This window comes from Drosophila erecta, unplaced genomic scaffold, assembly GCF_003286155.1.
Source record: "Drosophila erecta strain 14021-0224.00,06,07 unplaced genomic scaffold, DereRS2 tig00000126-arrow-pilon, whole genome shotgun sequence".
NCBI lineage: Eukaryota > Metazoa > Arthropoda > Insecta > Diptera > Drosophilidae > Drosophila > Drosophila erecta.
Window position 1 is genome coordinate 3,959,399 of NW_020825209.1, and position 17,424 is coordinate 3,976,822.

Here is a 17,424-nt window from a genome sequence, read left to right on the forward strand (position 1 = left end):
CAGTCGCTGGCCAAACGCTCAGCGAAAAGCAACTCTACGAAATAAACTTTTGTAGTACTGCCCAACTATTTTTTTTTGAAGTGGCGCCAACTGGTGGCGATTTGAAAAATCAAATTTCAAAACCCAATTTTTGTTTTGTGTGCCGTGAGTGAAAAACTATGGAAAATACTTCTCAGTAACTTAAACAAAACGAAAAAGAAATCACAATGAAATAAAATACACATCTAGCAACACAAAATTCAAAACTGAAAAATAATTGTCCAGTTATCCAAGCATATAATGTCATTACGGTAGTTTTTTTTTGTGCAAATGTCATAATAATCATACGAAACTCATAAAAACTCATTCACGAAACTCACAAAGCATTCAAGTCGTGCAGCTAAAATATAAAACCAAAAAACATTCGAGTAATCGAAACATACCCATTAAGGAGCGCTCATAATGGCAGGTCCATTTATATCGCCGCTGCCCGGCGATCTGCTCACGGAGTATATGTTTGGCCGTAGACGACAGCGCCGGAACCGGACGACATTCACGCCACAGCAGCTGCAGGAGCTGGAGGCACTGTTCCAGAAGACCCACTATCCCGACGTGTTCCTGCGCGAGGAGGTAGCCCTGAGGATCAGCCTATCCGAAGCACGCGTCCAGGTGAATTCCCCCTAGAGACCAGGCAAAGTATCCACCCAGTTGATCCGTGACCCTGCGTGATCCGATTTGAAGACCTGTGAAGAATTTAGAACTTTTTTGGTACTGTTGTACTTTTCTTATTGGATTATAAAAATTTAGTTCAAGTTCTTAACGTTTTAACGGATTAAATTTCCATTTTATTGTTAAACACATTGTGTTTTTATTTAAAACACTACTGACTGAGTTCTAAAAATGCCCAATAACTTGGTTTATTTAATTGTTTATTTTGAAAAAGCTTATATCTTATATCCATAACTAAAAGGACGTTTATAGATCCAACAAAAAAAGATCTATTTTATTTTCGATTAAAAGAACTGTAAATAAATTTGACTATTTGACATTACCTTTGAATTGCAGGTCTGGTTCCAGAATCGACGGGCCAAGTGGCGCAAGCAGGCACGATTGCAGCTGCTCCAGGACGCCTGGCGGATGCGGTGCCTCAGCCTGGGCACGCCCCCCGTCATGGGCGGCGGAGCGGTACAGGGGGGATCCGGCAACGGTGCTCCGGGTCGACCGCCCAGCCAGACGCCGGAGAACCTCTCCTCCGCCAGCAAGGATTCCGATCTGGCGGAGGTAAGCAATGGACCCAGTGCGGGCAGCTTCACCATGATGCACCCGGCATTCCAGCAGCAGCAGCAGCATCAGCAACAACAACAGCAGCACCAGGGTCACCAGCAGGGCACGGATCAAGATAAGCTATCGAAGACCTATACAGAATTAAAGCTCTATAAGGCGCCGTCGCACGGCATGGAACTGGGCGGAATGGCCGCCCTATCCGGACACTCCGACGAGGGTTCCGATGGATCCGATTCCGAGGAGATCGATCTCACCTCCGGCGCCTGTATCGACTTCTCGCAGAGCAGCAAGCTCCAACAGCAGCAGCAGCAACAACAACAGGGCACTCAGGGGGCGTCGGGATCAGCGGAGGCGAATGGGGTCCTGTAGACACGGACTTTTATCAAGATACGGACAGATACAACGATACGGACACGGCTACGGATGCAGATACTGAAACTCACATTTGTACAGTGCTCACTCGCCCCTTTCGATCTGATATTTCCTTAGAACACCTATTAAAAACTCAAAAAAAACCATTGCAGGGGCGTATCCTAGACATACAATGTAAATCTATAAGTGGTTTTACTTTGTTCCTCGATTTTTTCTTGAATCAACATATTTCCGTATATCACGCTAACGAAGGATTTGGAAGATGAATACAAGCCATTTTGAATATCCTGATTTCCAATTTCGAGCGCAAACTGTACACACAAATATGGCAATGTATATAACGGACATTTAATGTGCATTTTATGTAATCAATTACATCTGTATAAGAATTTTTGTTTAGAAATAAAAAGATATAAGAAAACCAGTATAGACTTCTTCCTGCCTATCATTTCCGATAACATATACACTATACTCGTATATATTTCTATTATATTTTAACATTACAATATTAAAAGAACAACCTTTTTAAATTTTATACTCGTACATAAGATCACTTTTTATGTTTTTTATTGGATTTTTTTTTACAGTCAACTGTGGAAGTATTTTGAAATTGACCCAAATCGGCAGAAAAAAGAATCTGAAATAATGATAAAATAAGAAACGCGCATACACAATTGTTAGTCTCAGTTGACTTACAGCTTGAGCCCAACCGGCAGACTTTCCATGTAGCTTTTGAAAATGATTCGAAACCTCATCGTAAATCTTCTTGGTTACGTTCTTTTGACCGCTTAGATGGGGCAGGTAGTACTTTTGAGCAATTCTGTAAATATGAATGTCGACGGGCACGGATTCCAAGTGACCCATCGACATAAGGCAGATACAATCCGCCACTTTGTATCCGATTCCGGGTAGCAGTGTCAGCTCCTCGCGAGCTTTTTCGAACGGCATGCTCCTCAGCCGTATGAACCAGTTTTGGCCCCCCTTTTTCCGGATCTCTTGCAGCGTTTGTGCTATGAATTTGGCCCGATAACCGAACTTGGCAGCCCTTAGTTGGGCATTCAGTTCGTCGCATGGGATGTCGTGGAATCTGTTAATCGTCGGGAATGTATACTCATCGGAACCATTGAAGTGGCCAATCTTGGTGCCAAATGTAGCGCAAAACCATTGGATCATAGATGATATGCTAACAAGAAACACATTTACTGGATGGCAGAAGGGGTTCGCATGTGATTGAAGCACTTACCGCTTTATGTTATTGTTTTGACTGCAAAGGAAGCTAAAAATGTTCTCGAACGGCTCCTGAGAAAGCACTCGCACTGGCTTACTCAAGAACCTTACAAAGTTCTCATCCTTGTTTAACCAATCTTTTTGGTTAAGTTTTAGGTCGAAATCCATGCGTAGGTAATCAGATATCAAGGAAGAATAGTCCTTTGTGTCCAAAGCACTGCTGGGCCCGTATGCCTCGTAAGTTATGAAGGATTCTTCTTGCTGGAGCACCCAGTAGGTGTTGAACACCACTCCGCTATATTTCGTTCTACTTCCATCGCTTATGGACCGCCATCTGAAAGGAAAAGTTGCTTTAAAAATGTGCATTATTATTATGGGTAGCGCTTACCGGAAACTTTGTCCTCCAAGCAAAGTCCTTTCCAAATCGCATTCTTCGAGGGATAAATCTATGGATCCCCGATCTTGTAAGACAGCCTTCATGATTGAAAAAAGGCGCTTTTTATGGCAACTTAAATTATGAACCAGCATAAGATTTATAAACAGCTTATGCCGTTTGTTGGCATAGTTAACAATAGTTTCTCATCACTTTTAAACAGTGCGCTACGTTAAAAAGCGAGCTTAAATCGAATGCAACAAACTCACAGGATAAAATGTGTTATTGCTGTCAGCTGTTGAGCATTTGTTTACCATTCAGCGTATTCATATACATTTTGTATTCTTGCCGATAGGTCAGTGCTGGAAAATGTACACTTTTTGTTCACAAGGCAAGCAAGAAGGCAACAATCGTATGGATGAAGGTTATCTGCGATGAGGGCTTTACAAAATGCATCGAGTTTGGAGGTAGGAAAAAGATTTCTTTTATTTTATGTTTTCCATTTGGTTTTAAAGTAAACTGTACGAAGATACCTTTAGGTATAAATAATCCCACGCACAACCTGGTACTGTAACAGTACGTGGAATACCCCAATTGTTTTGTGCAGCGGTATCGTATTTGCATGTTATCGATAATTATTAATAGCAGACTTATTTGATTAGTAAAGATTACACAGCAAGCTATGATTTGTTTGTTTCCTTATAAAAGACTAATATGTGTCATATATTGTCTTTTTCTGATCTTGGCCCTCGTCCTTGGATACATCTGGTGGAAGCCGACGAAAGGAGGAACCAATCCAGATGTCCTGCCGGTCGTTCTGTGGCACGGAATGGGCGACACCTGCTGCGTGCCCTTCAGCCTGGGTTCCATTATGAGCCTGATCGTGGAGCAGACAAAGGGCGGCTATGTGCGATCCCTGGAGATCGGCGGCAATGTTATTATGGACTGGGAGAGCGGCTTCTTCATACATCCCAACGAGCAGGTGGATTACGTTTGCAAACAACTTCGGCTGGATGAGCGCCTGGCCCAGGGATACAATGCCATCGGGTTCTCGCAGGGCGGCCAGTTCCTGCGCGCGGTGGCCGAACGATGTCCGAATCCGCCGATGAGGACCCTCATCACCCTCGGCGGACAGCACCAGGGCATCTTCGGGCTGCCCATGTGCCCAACCCTAACCTTAAGCTCCTGTGACTACATTACCAGGCTACTTGACAATGCCGCCTACGCACCGTAAGTCTCCTTGTGGTCCCAGAGAATGGTTACGGAATCTTAACATACTAGTAAGATATAGTAAGTTCTGGATGTTCTGCATACGAGCTCAAATTAAAGGATCAATGGAGTATCTGAGCTAGGCTCAGATAGTGTAGAGTATAGTGACTTCTGAAAACTTCTTAACGTTCCTAAGACTCATATATCACAAGAGGAAAAATTTTATATAGGATAAAACCCATTAACGACTTGATTTAGTTTAAGGCAGCAAATTTTCGTTTTGAGGGGCCTGTACTCCAAACTTTAAGAGTTGTTTATGTTATCGAGAAATTCTTGGGACTCACATGCGGCTTAACCCCACACCACCATGTCGCCATCTCCTTCTTAATCGTGTTTACTCTCTCTTTTCTTCACCCAGTGAAGTACAGAGTAAGTTGGTTCAGGCCACTTACTGGCACGATCCGATCATGGAGAACAAATACCGCCTAGGCAGCACATTTCTGGCGGACATTAACAATGAGCTCATCATCAACGAGTTCTACATTGAGAACCTACACAAGCTTAAAAAGTAAGTGCGCATGTGGCTAAAAATGTTTCGAAATCTGGTTCTTTTTTGCCAGTTCTATAATTAGTTTTGAGAAATATTAACCATTGCATTGCAGATTTGTGATGGTGCAGTTCTTGAACGACACGATTGTGCAGCCGAAGGAGTCCCAGTGGTTTCAATACTACACCAGCGGGCAGAACAAAGTCATCCAGCCCTTTACTGAGAGCAAAGTCTATCAGGATGTACGTACATAGTTATATCTATCACATAACGTCCTTATATTAAATGCACACTTTTTCCTTAAGTTGGGATTGGACAAGATGCATCGACAAGGAAAACTTATCTTTCTCGGCGTCGAAGGTGATCACTTGGCCATATCCAAAGCCTGGTTTATCCAAAACATAGTGCCTCTTCTACTCGAAAAATAAGATGATACCCAACTAGAACGTATTTTGACAACCTATAGCTTTAAAACTTGATCCACAGTTATCCCATAATATAAGGACTTTTTGATACTTTTATACATGTTTAATTAGATGTTTAATAAATTCAGTTTGGACATACAAAATGTGTTGGTTTGCTGTTCTTGTTTTCCTATTTTCTCGCTTTCATTGTTTATCTAAATAACTTAAACGTTAGGATTACGTCTCTTGTAGATGTCTTAAGTAGTTGTGCCCGATATTTCTCTGAAATATTCAATGCAAGGCAACCGCGTGTTCCGACTAAAATGATTCCATACACGTAACCGTATCGTAAATACTCCGTATATATATGTATATGTATGTTTGTTAGATATATAACGCTATGTACATGAGGCAAATAACAAAAGCAGCTTACAGACAACCAGACAGATAAAAGTTTACATATAGCAATTATTAAGATAGGAGACACACGATTGGGCGGAGGAAATTGCGCGGAAGGATGGAAAAGGAAAGTTAGGAGCGGGAATTGTAGATTATCAAGAGAGTACCCAAGTCACATGGCAAGCACATCATAACTTGGACTTTGGATTGGTGTTGCGGGCAAAGAAGATTTCCGGATCCTTGTGCGGACGCTGGATCTCGCGATAATTGTTGACTATCTTTTTGGACTCATCTTTGGGACACGATTGCAAATTGCGAAACACCTGAACCTGCAAATCAAAAAAATAAGTTTGTTAAATTTAATCTAATTTCGAGGATCATCTTGGTGAGAAACACACGCACCTGGCCGCGCGACACGTAAATGGGGGTGCGGTAAATTATCCAGGTGACACTTTCGAAGTACGGCGCAGTTGTCAGCGAGCCCTTGTACGTGTAATAATGTTTGCTCAGCTCCTGCAGTCCAATCCACGATAGGCAATCTAATAAAAGCAGAGTAGGTTAATAAAATTGTCACTTTCAAGGCCATACTGGTTAGATTTTCACACGCACCGGAATCCAGCGATGCACTCGTATGGATCTTCTGAACAATGCGGATGCCCTCAGTGATCTTCTTGAACTCGGGACAGTCCTTTTCACCGCAGGCCTGAATAAAGAAAGCGACGACGGCCAGGCCATCGGGCTTGTTCTTGGCCTCCCCGAAATCCTTGTACTTTGAGTTGTAGTGGACGGCATGGGCCTCCATTGAGTACTTCATGCCCTCCAGCGTATGCTCGCAGCCGGATTCATCGCAGTCCGACCAGTGAAAGTGCAACTGCTCGAACACGTACATGTCCTGTTCCAGGGCACCTCCGATTATGTATGGTTGCTGCTTTCGCTTGCTGAAAGTGACCATTGCGGAGGTGCCCGTGTTTTGAACCCGGGCCACGCCCACCGGCTCCCAGTGGCCGTGGTATTCCAGTGGATCCACATCGTCGATGTGCTCGATGGCACGGTTGCTGATCTCAATTGGGGATTGTACGGGCATTGCTCTCTCCTAGATTCCTCCTCGAATTAAAATATACTAAAAAGAAAAGAAGGCTACGATTAGAATTTATTTACATTTTGATAATTAAGATGATCAAAGATAGCAAATTCCAAGTTTATTCACAGCTTATAAAATAAGCGCCAAGATCAATGTATAACAACAAGTATTTGATCTCAGATCCCATTGCCTCCCGTTTATGCACCTTTTCCACTTTTTCCAGTTTTGAACTCCTAATCCTAGCTCCTAGCACCGATTCCTAGCACCCGACCCGCTCTGGCTACTCCTCCTCCTCCTCCGACTCCCTACGTGATGTGCGCTGCGTTCAGGTATTTCTTCTTCCGGAGCTTGTACACACGCCCGCGATCGTCGGCGCTGGCGTCCAAATGCTCGGCTGGTGACAGCAGCGCGGCTCGCGGTGGCGGTGGCGATGTCGACGTCGTGGTGGCGACTGCTCCGCTGGGCGCTCGCGTCTCGGAAAAGTTCTCTATGCCGGCGCCTCCAACGACCGACGCCTGCTCCTCCTCTTCAGATCCACGGATTGGTTAAGCCCGCTTGGAAGTGCACCTGTAAGCGGAAGGGAAATCGATTTATTAGTCTGCGAATCTAAACAAAATGTGATTCCTTATCGATCATAAAAATGGTCATGTAATTTAAGTAATGCAACTGCTACTGCGCAACGCGAATTCTTGAGCATCTTCCGTATGCGGCTAATTTCGTAACAAATATCAACTGCATTCCTTTTCGCCGTCTATAGCCTGATATATCCAGTAATATCAAGTGTGTAAAAGCCCTAGTTTCCAGTAGCCAGAGGGAAACGAGAGTCGGCCATTCACGGCCACAGAATCAATTAAATGTTTTGCGATTCGCGTGCTAGGGAGACGCCCTTCGCCTTCCCCTGGAAAATTGATACCACGACCAATGCACCAATCCCAACGCCCATTCGCCTTTTATTAGCCATTTGTGTAATTAAAGTGCGTTGAAGGACCGATAAATGTCTTAATTCAATGGTGAAGCACCGCCTCTTTTGGTCAATGTTTAAATATTCAGGCGATCAAAGGGCCGCAAAGTTGTCATCTTGTTTGAACAATTTCCAATTGTCCCGTTATAAAGTAATTTTCATCTATTGATTTTCACTTTATTTCCAATTTCAAGCAGGCACAATGGAACCACGCTTTCGACTGGGAAACGTTGACGCAATTAAATATTGATTGGCAGGGAAATTCTTTGCAATCGACGCAATAATAGAGTGTTAAGGACATCAGACTGTGAAGGATATGCACAAGAACCGAACGACGAATATGGGGCTAATAATCTAATCGATAATAAGTTGGAAAATTCCGAGGATTCTAGTAAAAGTAATTATTGCAACACTGGTTTATCGTGAAAGAATAAATGGTTGCATGATATACATTTTCATCTATTAACTAACAATTAATCGCCAATTGAGGTATTTTGATGAGCTCTCTCGTTCATGTAAACAAATTGTATTTTCGAGGCAGGTGCTGAAAAGTAATTAAGATAAGAGCATGGAAATAGTTTAGAAATGATATTCTACAGGTTATTGGCTTGGCTTTTACAACTTGAATACATCCCGTTTATTCGATTTTAATATACCACCCAAACAACTCGAAGCACAGACGAGTGTGCCATATACCAAATTAGTTTCCTATCGATTTATGGCAATAGCTTAAAGTCAGATTTACCCGACTACAATTAAATATTTGGCAACCATAAACCGAAATATGGTTTTAATTGGCAGTTTTATAATCCGCCAGCAGACGCACTCATAACTCAGAGATACAGAACCGAATACACTCGCGGCCACAGCCCCATACTTGAGACACATACGACATATACGACATACACATATGTACGACATACAGGTGCAAGTGTCAAGAAGTCGATCGGCAGACGTGCGAGAAGCTTATCGCAGGGCGATAGTAACTCGAGCTACATATTTACGACAGACATAATGGGGCGACTCAAATAAACGATCGGCGATCGCAACGAAAGCATTTCCAGATAACTCCGACCCGACTCCTAATCCGATCCAAGGCTGCACCAAGAGCCCGCGGCCTCATTTCGACTCGATTCAACCCAAAATGCTGGTCACCAGAGACTTCCAGAACGAATTGACTCAGTCGAATATTGAATTTGCACTGCTCGTTGGCCCTTTAGCCATTTGGAAATGCTGGCGTTATAAATAGATCGGATAGCTTATCTGATATCTGATTATTGAGCTCTACACTTGCTTCCGACGTCACTGATATATTTGGTATTTGGAACTCTATAGCTGCTCTTCACGTTCTTTTTCTGCCACCAAGATGGGCCAGTTTCCCAAAAAAGAATTTCTTTTGTATCTTATCTTTCATTTATACGCAGGTATTGCTCATCAGTTGCTTCAATTTTCTTATTTAACTACATATGTCAGGAGTTGTTAGACTTACAAGCGTTTAATTCGGCTCCTTCATTACTACTCCCTATTGTTTCACTTTAGTTTTACTTTGTATATTTTTATTGGATTTCATATCTTATTTATCTGCGCAACTAATAGGAACAACTTGCCCTATCCAGTTTTCACTGGCCTTGCTGTCTGGCGTATAAGAGCACCTGATGCTTTTGCCTTATCTTATCCAAGATATATATGATGTTTTCGTATTTCACTGACATCCATTTTCCATCTTGTATTTATTTCATACTCCAGACGCACAGTGCCTGTTAATAAAGTTTGCACCAAATGCAGAATATTAAAGTGGAAGATATATGTATGCTATCTAAAATACTAGTTGTCTATTCATTTTATACAATGAGTATTTACATTCCCTGTATCCCGAATTTCTGCTAACTGCATTCCTTCTGGTTCCTGATTTAAACTTGTTTCTGATAATGCTGGTTTCAGCCAAAATGAGTTCCCGCCTCGTTTCCCTGCACTGGCACTAAATGCTACATGTCGGTTATCTCACTTAACTTTTTTACTATCTGCATAAAATTACACAACTAATGGTGGGTAAACAGCAAAGGGGAAAATCGTATTTATTGACCGGCGGCCGGTATTTGAGTTATCATTATGATAGAATTTGCATAGAGGGAGGAGTGGATTTTTTGTTATATATTTTCGGTCATTGATAAGGTGGCTGGCGGTTGGATTCGATGGGTGGAAAATTAACGGAGCCAAATTCAAGTGCCGGATTGATTCAAGTGCCTCCAACGCGTCACCGGTTGCCTTGGAGGAGGGGCTGCGATTTGGGCGCGGGATTAGGGGCGTGGCCGGTTTCTAGGCGGTTTCACCCAGATAAAAAACCAAACCGACAATCAATCATGTTCCCACTATCAAATGACTTTTGATTCCCGATGTGAATCTGGAGCACTGCAAATTCATTCCATTTCCGTGCAAATGATAGGTTTTTACTTGATAATGATAATGTGTCATAAATGAAGGAAAAGCTCCTGTTATCGGTTTTGAATCATACTAAAAAATGACATAACAAATTTCATCTATCGCCATACAATTTGAATCATAATCCTTTTTTCAACCACTATTGGAATTTAAAGGTTCAAAGCTCATTGATAAGTGAAGTTACTCATACCTTAAACATTTCGATTATAATTATTTGGTTTGCTGTTATTGTTTGTTATTGGTTTTACCATATCGGGACGATGTCGAATCGAAAACGTCAGCAGTTTCACCTGGTTGATACCAAATCGGAGTTTATCGCACCAGATGAGCGACTTGTTTCCCGGATCGAATCGAATCGTATCGTATCGGATAGGATCCAAGTCTCTGGGATGGTCGTGTGGAATCAGCGGAATTTATGCGGTCGCAAGTGGCCGCGAAATGGGCATGTAGCTACATACGCATGTATCTTCATATGCATGTATCTACATATACATGTATTGTTCATTTAGTAAGCCGGTCGAAGCGAAATACTCCGCAATAAATAAGTGGGCTTAAGTAATTGCATTGACCGATGGCCCCATTGAGCAAATAAGTCAACAAAACACAAAACTACTCGACGAAATGTTGAAAATACAGTAGCACGTTTGGTGAAAGATGAACCTTGAACACGTTCCCCGTTCTCACAGCACTTCAGGTTATATTAATTGAGAAGAGGTTTTCATTTGAGACGGGGTGGGGCGAAAGCGACCATTGGTTTTGCTCCATTTAGATGACATATTTTTTAGAGTGCCATAGACCGGAATAGGAGTTCCAGGAGCAAATGGGAGCTACTACATTGGCGGATAGCTACATTTCCATTCCCATTATATGACCTCATCCACCTATCAAATCCAAATGCGTTATCCAACTGGCCATCCAACTGGCGTTTCATATGGGCAAGTCAACGTAGATGAGGCGACAGAAGGAGCAACAGGAGCCAGCTATCGACCAAATAACACGTGTCCTAACGACTCAAAGCCCCTGATAGTCAGAGGTGGGGATTAGCCCAGTAAGTCGGGAAGGTAGTAATTGTACTTAAACATGTATGCGTATCTTTCGGGTTTATTAAATGTGGAACGTTCTATTTTTATACGGCAAATATCAATTTGCAATTGGGTGACAAGCTCAGTCCAACAAAATGTAAACACAACTTCATAAACAGTATAAATACTTTACGAATACTCTAATTTTGGAATTAATTACTTTTTTGTTTGTTTATAAAAGACGTAAACTAAAAAAAAAAATAAAATATATATAAAAATAGGTTCCGAGGAAAGGTACATAAAATCAAGCAATCTGAAGGATACCCTTTAATTTTGATTAACATATCTTGTTTACATTTACGCATGCCCAACAGATGGCGCTATCTTGTTCTCTATTGCTTTTTATTTTCGTTCCTACTGGCGCTTGTCACGCAACATTCACTCGATGTACCCTGTAATTACAGGGTATTTCAAGTTTAACCACTGCATCAGCTGTTTTTCAGATTGCTCTTTTTGCGATAGCATAGAAGCAGGAAAATAACCGCAAGAGAAACGGCAAAAAATGAAGCAAATCAATAATATACAATATTTTTGCTTTTGCTCCAAGTGCAGGGTCACACGTATACATACACACACTCACATAGTTGACCTTCACATGGATGTTGAGGGGAAGGGAGCGAGGCAGAAGGAGTGTGAAATTCACGTGAACATTAATTTATTGCTGGTGGGAAGGAGAGAGGTTGTAAAAATATGATTAACTACAGGGGAAAGACAATATGTGTAATACAGCCGCTATCTCGCTCACTCTTTTGCTGCTCTATGTGCTCTTCTTTATGCTCTCTTCTCTGCTCACTCATTTGCATTTCGTTTTTGGGTTTTTTTTTGTGATTTTTGGGACAAGCGGCCGGCGTTGTTGTTGTTTCCTTTTAAGTGTTTGTTTTTTTCCGTTGGCTGCGACAGACATTTTTAATAGAGAACACACACACGAGCACTCCTAATTTGCGCATGTGTGTGTGGAGCGAAGAGGAAGAGCGAAGTTTCGGAAGTTTTTGTGTCATCTTCCTATTTCGCTGGCAATATTTACCTGTTGATTTAGATTTCGCCTATTTGCCCGTTCTCCGCTCGGTTCCTCGATACTCGCCGATAGCTAATTAGCAAACAATCGACGGCATTTATTTATGCTCGTAATTTTGCATTTGCCGCTGCGCACACAAGCACAACACACACATGTACACACGCACTGCGCAAAAAACAAGAACAAAAACCGTGTACGAACGCCTAACGCAGAATTTGAAGCGAATTATTTTCAATTTCAAAACGAATTCAATGCGCGCAGCGTGAATTGCGATTGGTAACTAATGAAATAAATCCATGGTTCACTTCGCGTTCATTTCGGTTCGTTCGCTCCGATTCCGAAGTTTATGGGTGCAAAAGTCACGAACTAGTTGCAGTTCGAAATTCGTGTGCGATGTATCGGGTATTTATAACTTAGTTTACGATTGAAACGCTTTGTTTCTTCTAAAGGAATATGCAATTCGTTTCTGCACTTTTGCCAATTGTTATTATTTTGTTAGAGTACATTAAAGTTCTCAAATTAATGACGTGTACCCGTCACAAACAAAAAGCACTAACGCGTTCGTCAAAATACCGAAGAACTGGTTCTTTGCGGAATAGAACCACATTTTCAACGGTTTTAAGAATTTAAATTACCAATTTTCAGATCTGACAAGAAATTTTAATAATTGTTAAAGCGTTTAGGCTTTATAATAGTTTCCCATTATTTTCAATTTTCTGCATATTATGTATACCTTTAAAGAAAACTTTTTTTTCTACATAAAAAATACCAAAAACTCCACACAAAAATTAATTTCAACATCTTTTATATAGGCAATAGATAGGGGGTGTTCCCCCCACCCCTCAGTTCTCACATTATAATGCCTTCCTTGTAAGGAAAATAGTATTCACAAAATATTCGTATCGTATGTTATATATGTATAAAATCAACATGGGTTCACATATTTCGCTTGAGGTAAACGATTCTCATAATAGTTTTGGTAAGTTAAATGGTTATTTACAGTAGTTGTATAAATAATTGTTGTTGTTCGACCTCGGAAACTATAGGTTAAACATCTTTTTTTTTTTTTACTTCTTAAACATATTTGATCATTTTTGATCATTCTAAAAATACTTTTCAAAAATAAAACCTTGTTCTTTTTCCATGCAAATAAGTGTTCTAATTTAGGTTTAGTTGTGTTTAAAACTCTACGAATAAGCAACTTTGTGTTGCAATCAGGAGCCTAATATGCTAAGCAAATGGATTTTTAATGAACAAGAGAGACTAAGAGCTCTAAATAACTCTAAATAAATAAGAAAAAAAAAAAAAACAGGCTTTCATTTTAACAAATTCTTATCGATTTAACGAAAAAACAAAAGTTTGAATATTGTATACATAGTTTCCAAGGCGAACGAGGATTTAATTCCTACCCTGCCCTTCGATTTCTGAGTTGCTTGTTTACTTTGATTGGATGTTAGCTGGCACGACTTTGAAGACGGGAGCACCTGGGACACGGGTCAACTTGGCTGCGACACCGACTCCTGACCTTCCAGCAGCCGTTGTGGAAACAGGCACCGCACCGATCGCAGCGCTGGACTTTTCGCTGCCACGGATAGATGAGTTCACCGCCCTTGCAGTGCTCACAGACGAAGGCACGTCCTGTACATAGCTGAAATATATAAGATCATATAACGATGAATGGTGCTTTTAGCCATAACATATGTGACCACTAACCACACAGTTGTGGACATGCTGTTCGCTCAGAGCGATCACCTCCTTGATGGAGCGATTCATGCTGGTGTTCTGCACGTCCACGAAATCGCACATGGACCACATGTCGGGATCCTGGGTGATGTGCACCGGAATGGCATTGAAGAACGACTGTTCTCTACAAAAAGTGAAGGGAAAAGAAGAGATTGAATTAAACGCATTGATTATTTGTGGTCCCACGCACCTGGTTGCAAATCGACAGTTTGCTATGAATCCCTTGACCGCCTGGAGTTGTAGCCTCCTCTTTCTCGCCTTGGCCAGTTCCTTGTGCTTGTACAGTTGGCTATTCAGATCCGGGACGTGGAACAGCGGAAAGGCGTACATCTGCTCGATTAGACGGTATGCAAAGGAGCAGACTGGATAGCAGCGAAAGTCCCAGGAGCGGAGGATCCTGGCGGGAACCGCGGAAATCTGATTGCGATGACAGCCGGTGCACAGGTATTTGCCCAGGTAGGTGCAGTAGCGAAAATGCTGCTGTAGGTGCTTGGCCACCCGCATTCCACAGCCGGCACAGCGATTATTCTGCTTTTGCAACACCTTGGATCGATTCTCCGAGGGGTGTTCGGTGAATATGATCTGCTGACGAGGCGGTGCCCAACTGGATGTTCCCCTGGTTAGACTGGCCTGCTCATGGTCCTGTTTCGGCATAGGGAGCGGCAGCAGTTGCTGCGGTGCCTCCTGCTCAGACACCAGCCACTTGAGATGGCCCAAACGGGGCAGCTGCTGCTCACTGAAGCGGGATATTAGCTGGAGACCCACAGCCTCAGCGCTGTGATTCTGCATGCCGCCGGGAATCTGCTCCGCATAGGGCATCAGATTCGGCTCCGACTGATCATGGCTCGTCTGACTCGCTGGTTTGGCCAGTCTTCTGCTCCACTTGACGTGTTCTATCGCCGTTATGCAAGCCTCCGAAATTCTGAAGTGGGCATTCTCCTTCTCCAGTTGCGTATTGTTGTGCGTTTGCCGGGACATTTGCAGGAAGGAGGCCAGGGATTGCTGGTCCATCTTATCACTGCCTGGCGTAATGCTCACAGAACTGGATGCTGTTGTGGAAGTGGTACTGCCGCCGGCTGATCCTTGAATATCCCAGGGAGCCGACGAGATGCAGGCTGTGGTGGATGCAGCCTCGTCCAGCATGCTGACGCCCTCGAAAAGGGTGTGCTGCTTCTTTAGCTTTCGACCGTTTACGGGCAGGAAGGTGTCCAGCATGCCCCCATCTCCGGAGGCATTTAGATCCTCGCCGACGCCGCGCTGAAACCAACTGGTATAGATAGGCGGCGAGCCAAAAAAGCTGCCCAGATAAGTGCCCACTGTCGATGATGCTTTGGGTACCTGTTGCATCTTCTCGTGCACCTCCAGTGGCACTTCCTCGGGCGTTTGGTCGGTCCAGATCTTTATGTCATCACAGTTGATCAGCTGGATCCGTCTGGGACTGTCGTGGGACGAACAGGAACTGGTGGATGGCGCATCCAAGTGGTCCTCCCTCAGTTTGTGGCTTCTGGAGCTGCTAAACGTTTGACAGCGCCTTCTGGAGGCTGCTCTATCGTCCACTTCCTCGTCCTCCTGGCTGAGATTTGGTAGGCTCTTTAATCGCCTGAGGAAGCTGCGTTTTTGCAATCTTTCCTCTGGCACCGCTTGCAGTTTGGGCGATATGCTGAAGATCGGCTGTGAGCAAGTGCGTCGGTGGCGCAGCTGATGCCTAACCTCCAGCTGGCTCAGCAGTCCGCTCTGGTTGAGCTGGACGGCCGTTAGGCAAACGAACAAGGCGGTGGCATCACCGGATCGTCTCAGATATGCCTCCTCACTGGGATAGTAGAGCTCCATTAGCTCCGGATCGGAGACCAGCGTTTGCAGACACTGTGAAAGGCAACGGGCACGCAGGCAACGGTTCGTCCACTCGCCGAGAAACTCCTCCACTCCGCTGGCCACTGACGCAATGTCTCTGGCAGCGCAATCCGGTCGATTAGGCGGCGGTTTGGTCTGCTGTTGCTGTTTTCCCGCACTGGCCAGCAGAAACTCAAAGTCGTCCGCCAGTCGACGAAGTTCCACGGGCTGCAACTGATAAGAATGGAGAGTGAGGCGTTGCATAAATACAATTCGATTGCAAAACAATGGGGAAAGTCTTCGACATGCGCGCAGCGAGTAGCTGATACTCTGTCTATGTGGGACAGATTTACAGGGTAATTTACTTGATAATTTACTTTACATACATATATATGTTTATATACATGTATATGTTTATATCATACTTGACTGCTTATGGTATTGTGCTGCCCAGTACTGGCTGCATAAACTTTATAATTATTTGTTGGTATTAGGTTCACTTGATTCTGTAGGAATCAGTAACACTGAACATTGGGTTAGGTTACGCTGCTGTGTTGCTTGAACGGTGTGAGTTGTAAAGCTGACCTCATCTGCTAATATATCTACGCAAATATCCAAAGAAACTCAATATATGTAAATCATGGTACAGGATGAATGCTAAAACCAACATGCCCCGCTCTTAGTGTAGGGAATCGTCGTGGTGTGTGTGCTGTTCTGGGGATTTCCACGAAAAATGCGACTCACCAGTCCATGCTGCAAAATTCGGGTGCAGCTTTGGGCCAGCAACTGCAGTCCGTCCGTTGATTTGGCCGCACGGAACCAGAAATTCGTAGATCTTCGCATGTCCGCAAGTAGGGAATTCCTCACCAGTTGCTGTTGTTGCTGCTGCTGGGCATGGTCATGGTGATGATGCAGTGCCTCGCCTGCTGCGTCCACGGCGCATTCAGTTGCGTCTGCTGCAAGCGTGGGCGGTGGCGGGGGCGTGGCCATGGCTGTGCACACTGTCACAGGGGCGCAGGGGGGTGGAGCGGTTGCATATTCGCGTTGCGCGATTCAATTGATTCAAGTCTCTTCAGCTTGTTTTGATTGTTTTTTTTTTGCGATTTTTATTGTTATTGTTTGACTCGATACTAATCGATTTGTCCGAGGCCTGTCGCCAATCGATAGTGGTCAAGTGGTCGCAGTCTTTCGATTGCACTGTCAGAAATGCTGTTATCGCCATGTACAGGTTTGTGTCAAGACTGCGGTGGATGCTGTACTCGCTTATAGCCCTTAACTGTGCTGCTGGCAGCCGCAAGATGTCGCTTTGTGGACAACACCTGCTGTTCCCACTATTACTGTTATGTGTGTGGGCGTTGTCTTCCTTTTACGATCCACACTTCTGATTCGTGCAAATCGCCATGGAGCTGCGCAGTGTAGAAATTTCCAAAATGTCAAAATGCTGGCCACGCCCATTGAATGTTTTGAACTGTTTCATCT

The 17,424-nt window shown here is 43.4% G+C and overlaps 5 protein-coding genes across 6 annotated transcripts; 2 read left to right on the forward strand and 3 right to left on the reverse strand.

Moving 5' to 3' along the window:
• The first annotated feature begins 292 nt into the window (after positions 1 to 292).
• LOC6549718 (diencephalon/mesencephalon homeobox protein 1-A) lies at positions 293 to 1,768 on the forward strand. Its single transcript, XM_001977373.3, has 2 exons — positions 293 to 648; positions 1,045 to 1,768. The coding sequence occupies exons 1-2, from the start codon at positions 442 to 444 to the stop codon at positions 1,630 to 1,632; spliced, it is 795 nt and encodes a 264-aa protein (XP_001977409.1). The 5' UTR covers positions 293 to 441; the 3' UTR covers positions 1,633 to 1,768.
• A 342-nt stretch (positions 1,769 to 2,110) lies between these two features.
• LOC6549719 (N-glycosylase/DNA lyase) lies at positions 2,111 to 3,601 on the reverse strand. The gene is made up of 4 exons (XM_001977374.3): positions 3,251 to 3,601; positions 2,879 to 3,196; positions 2,332 to 2,818; positions 2,111 to 2,272 (listed from the first exon to the last, which is right to left on the reverse strand). Exons 1-4 carry the CDS (start codon positions 3,388 to 3,390, stop codon positions 2,186 to 2,188), a joined length of 1,032 nt encoding a protein of 343 aa, XP_001977410.2. The 5' UTR covers positions 3,391 to 3,601; the 3' UTR covers positions 2,111 to 2,185.
• A 29-nt stretch (positions 3,602 to 3,630) lies between these two features.
• Positions 3,631 to 5,559, forward strand: LOC6549720 (palmitoyl-protein thioesterase 1). Of its 2 annotated transcripts, XM_026981542.1 has the most exons (5): positions 3,631 to 3,702; positions 4,011 to 4,465; positions 4,863 to 5,012; positions 5,107 to 5,233; positions 5,297 to 5,559. In XM_026981542.1, exons 1-5 carry the CDS (start codon positions 3,670 to 3,672, stop codon positions 5,417 to 5,419), a joined length of 888 nt encoding a protein of 295 aa, XP_026837343.1. In that variant the 5' UTR covers positions 3,631 to 3,669; the 3' UTR covers positions 5,420 to 5,559. The 2 variants fall into 2 exon arrangements, with proteins under 2 accessions (XP_026837343.1, XP_001977411.2); XM_001977375.3 differs by lacking the exon at positions 3,631 to 3,702 and having other exon boundaries at positions 3,820 to 4,465.
• Positions 5,560 to 5,737: 178 nt separating this feature from the next.
• Positions 5,738 to 12,600, reverse strand: LOC6549721 (carbonic anhydrase 2). Its single transcript, XM_026981543.1, has 5 exons — positions 12,382 to 12,600; positions 7,081 to 7,442; positions 6,404 to 6,914; positions 6,197 to 6,333; positions 5,738 to 6,123 (listed from the first exon to the last, which is right to left on the reverse strand). Exons 3-5 carry the CDS (start codon positions 6,876 to 6,878, stop codon positions 5,983 to 5,985), a joined length of 753 nt encoding a protein of 250 aa, XP_026837344.1. The 5' UTR covers positions 6,879 to 6,914; positions 7,081 to 7,442; positions 12,382 to 12,600; the 3' UTR covers positions 5,738 to 5,982.
• Positions 12,601 to 13,786: 1,186 nt separating this feature from the next.
• LOC6549707 lies at positions 13,787 to 17,133 on the reverse strand. The gene is made up of 4 exons (XM_026981541.1): positions 16,690 to 17,133; positions 14,306 to 16,179; positions 14,086 to 14,239; positions 13,787 to 14,020 (listed from the first exon to the last, which is right to left on the reverse strand). Exons 1-4 carry the CDS (start codon positions 16,933 to 16,935, stop codon positions 13,826 to 13,828), a joined length of 2,469 nt encoding a protein of 822 aa, XP_026837342.1. The 5' UTR covers positions 16,936 to 17,133; the 3' UTR covers positions 13,787 to 13,825.
• Between the last annotated feature and the right edge of the window lie 291 nt (positions 17,134 to 17,424).

Excerpts from the sequence above, each read along its gene's own strand:
- LOC6549720 (XM_001977375.3), top strand. The coding sequence starts at position 3,918 with ATGATTTGTTTGTTTCCTTATAAAAGACTAATATGTGTCATATATTGT. Across the intron at positions 4,466-4,862 it reads GACAATGCCGCCTACGCACC|TGAAGTACAGAGTAAGTTGG; the intron begins GTAAGTCTCCTT and ends TTCTTCACCCAG. Across the intron at positions 5,234-5,296 it reads AGAGCAAAGTCTATCAGGAT|TTGGGATTGGACAAGATGCA; the intron begins GTACGTACATAG and ends TTTTTCCTTAAG.
- LOC6549707 (XM_026981541.1), bottom strand. The coding sequence starts at position 16,935 with ATGGCCACGCCCCCGCCACCGCCCACGCTTGCAGCAGACGCAACTGAA. Across the intron at positions 14,240-14,305 it reads AACTGTCGATTTGCAACCAG|AGAACAGTCGTTCTTCAATG; the intron begins GTGCGTGGGACC and ends CACTTTTTGTAG. Across the intron at positions 14,021-14,085 it reads AGCATGTCCACAACTGTGTG|CTATGTACAGGACGTGCCTT; the intron begins GTTAGTGGTCAC and ends TATATATTTCAG.
- LOC6549718 (XM_001977373.3), top strand. The coding sequence starts at position 442 with ATGGCAGGTCCATTTATATCGCCGCTGCCCGGCGATCTGCTCACGGAG. Across the intron at positions 649-1,044 it reads TATCCGAAGCACGCGTCCAG|GTCTGGTTCCAGAATCGACG; the intron begins GTGAATTCCCCC and ends TTTGAATTGCAG.
- LOC6549719 (XM_001977374.3), bottom strand. The coding sequence starts at position 3,390 with ATGCTGGTTCATAATTTAAGTTGCCATAAAAAGCGCCTTTTTTCAATC. Across the intron at positions 2,819-2,878 it reads CAAAACAATAACATAAAGCG|CATATCATCTATGATCCAAT; the intron begins GTAAGTGCTTCA and ends GTTTCTTGTTAG. Across the intron at positions 2,273-2,331 it reads CTGCCGGTTGGGCTCAAGCT|ATTCTTTTTTCTGCCGATTT; the intron begins GTAAGTCAACTG and ends TCATTATTTCAG.
- LOC6549721 (XM_026981543.1), bottom strand. The coding sequence starts at position 6,878 with ATGCCCGTACAATCCCCAATTGAGATCAGCAACCGTGCCATCGAGCAC. Across the intron at positions 6,334-6,403 it reads GAGTGCATCGCTGGATTCCG|ATTGCCTATCGTGGATTGGA; the intron begins GTGCGTGTGAAA and ends TGCTTTTATTAG. Across the intron at positions 6,124-6,196 it reads TTTACGTGTCGCGCGGCCAG|GTTCAGGTGTTTCGCAATTT; the intron begins GTGCGTGTGTTT and ends TTTGATTTGCAG.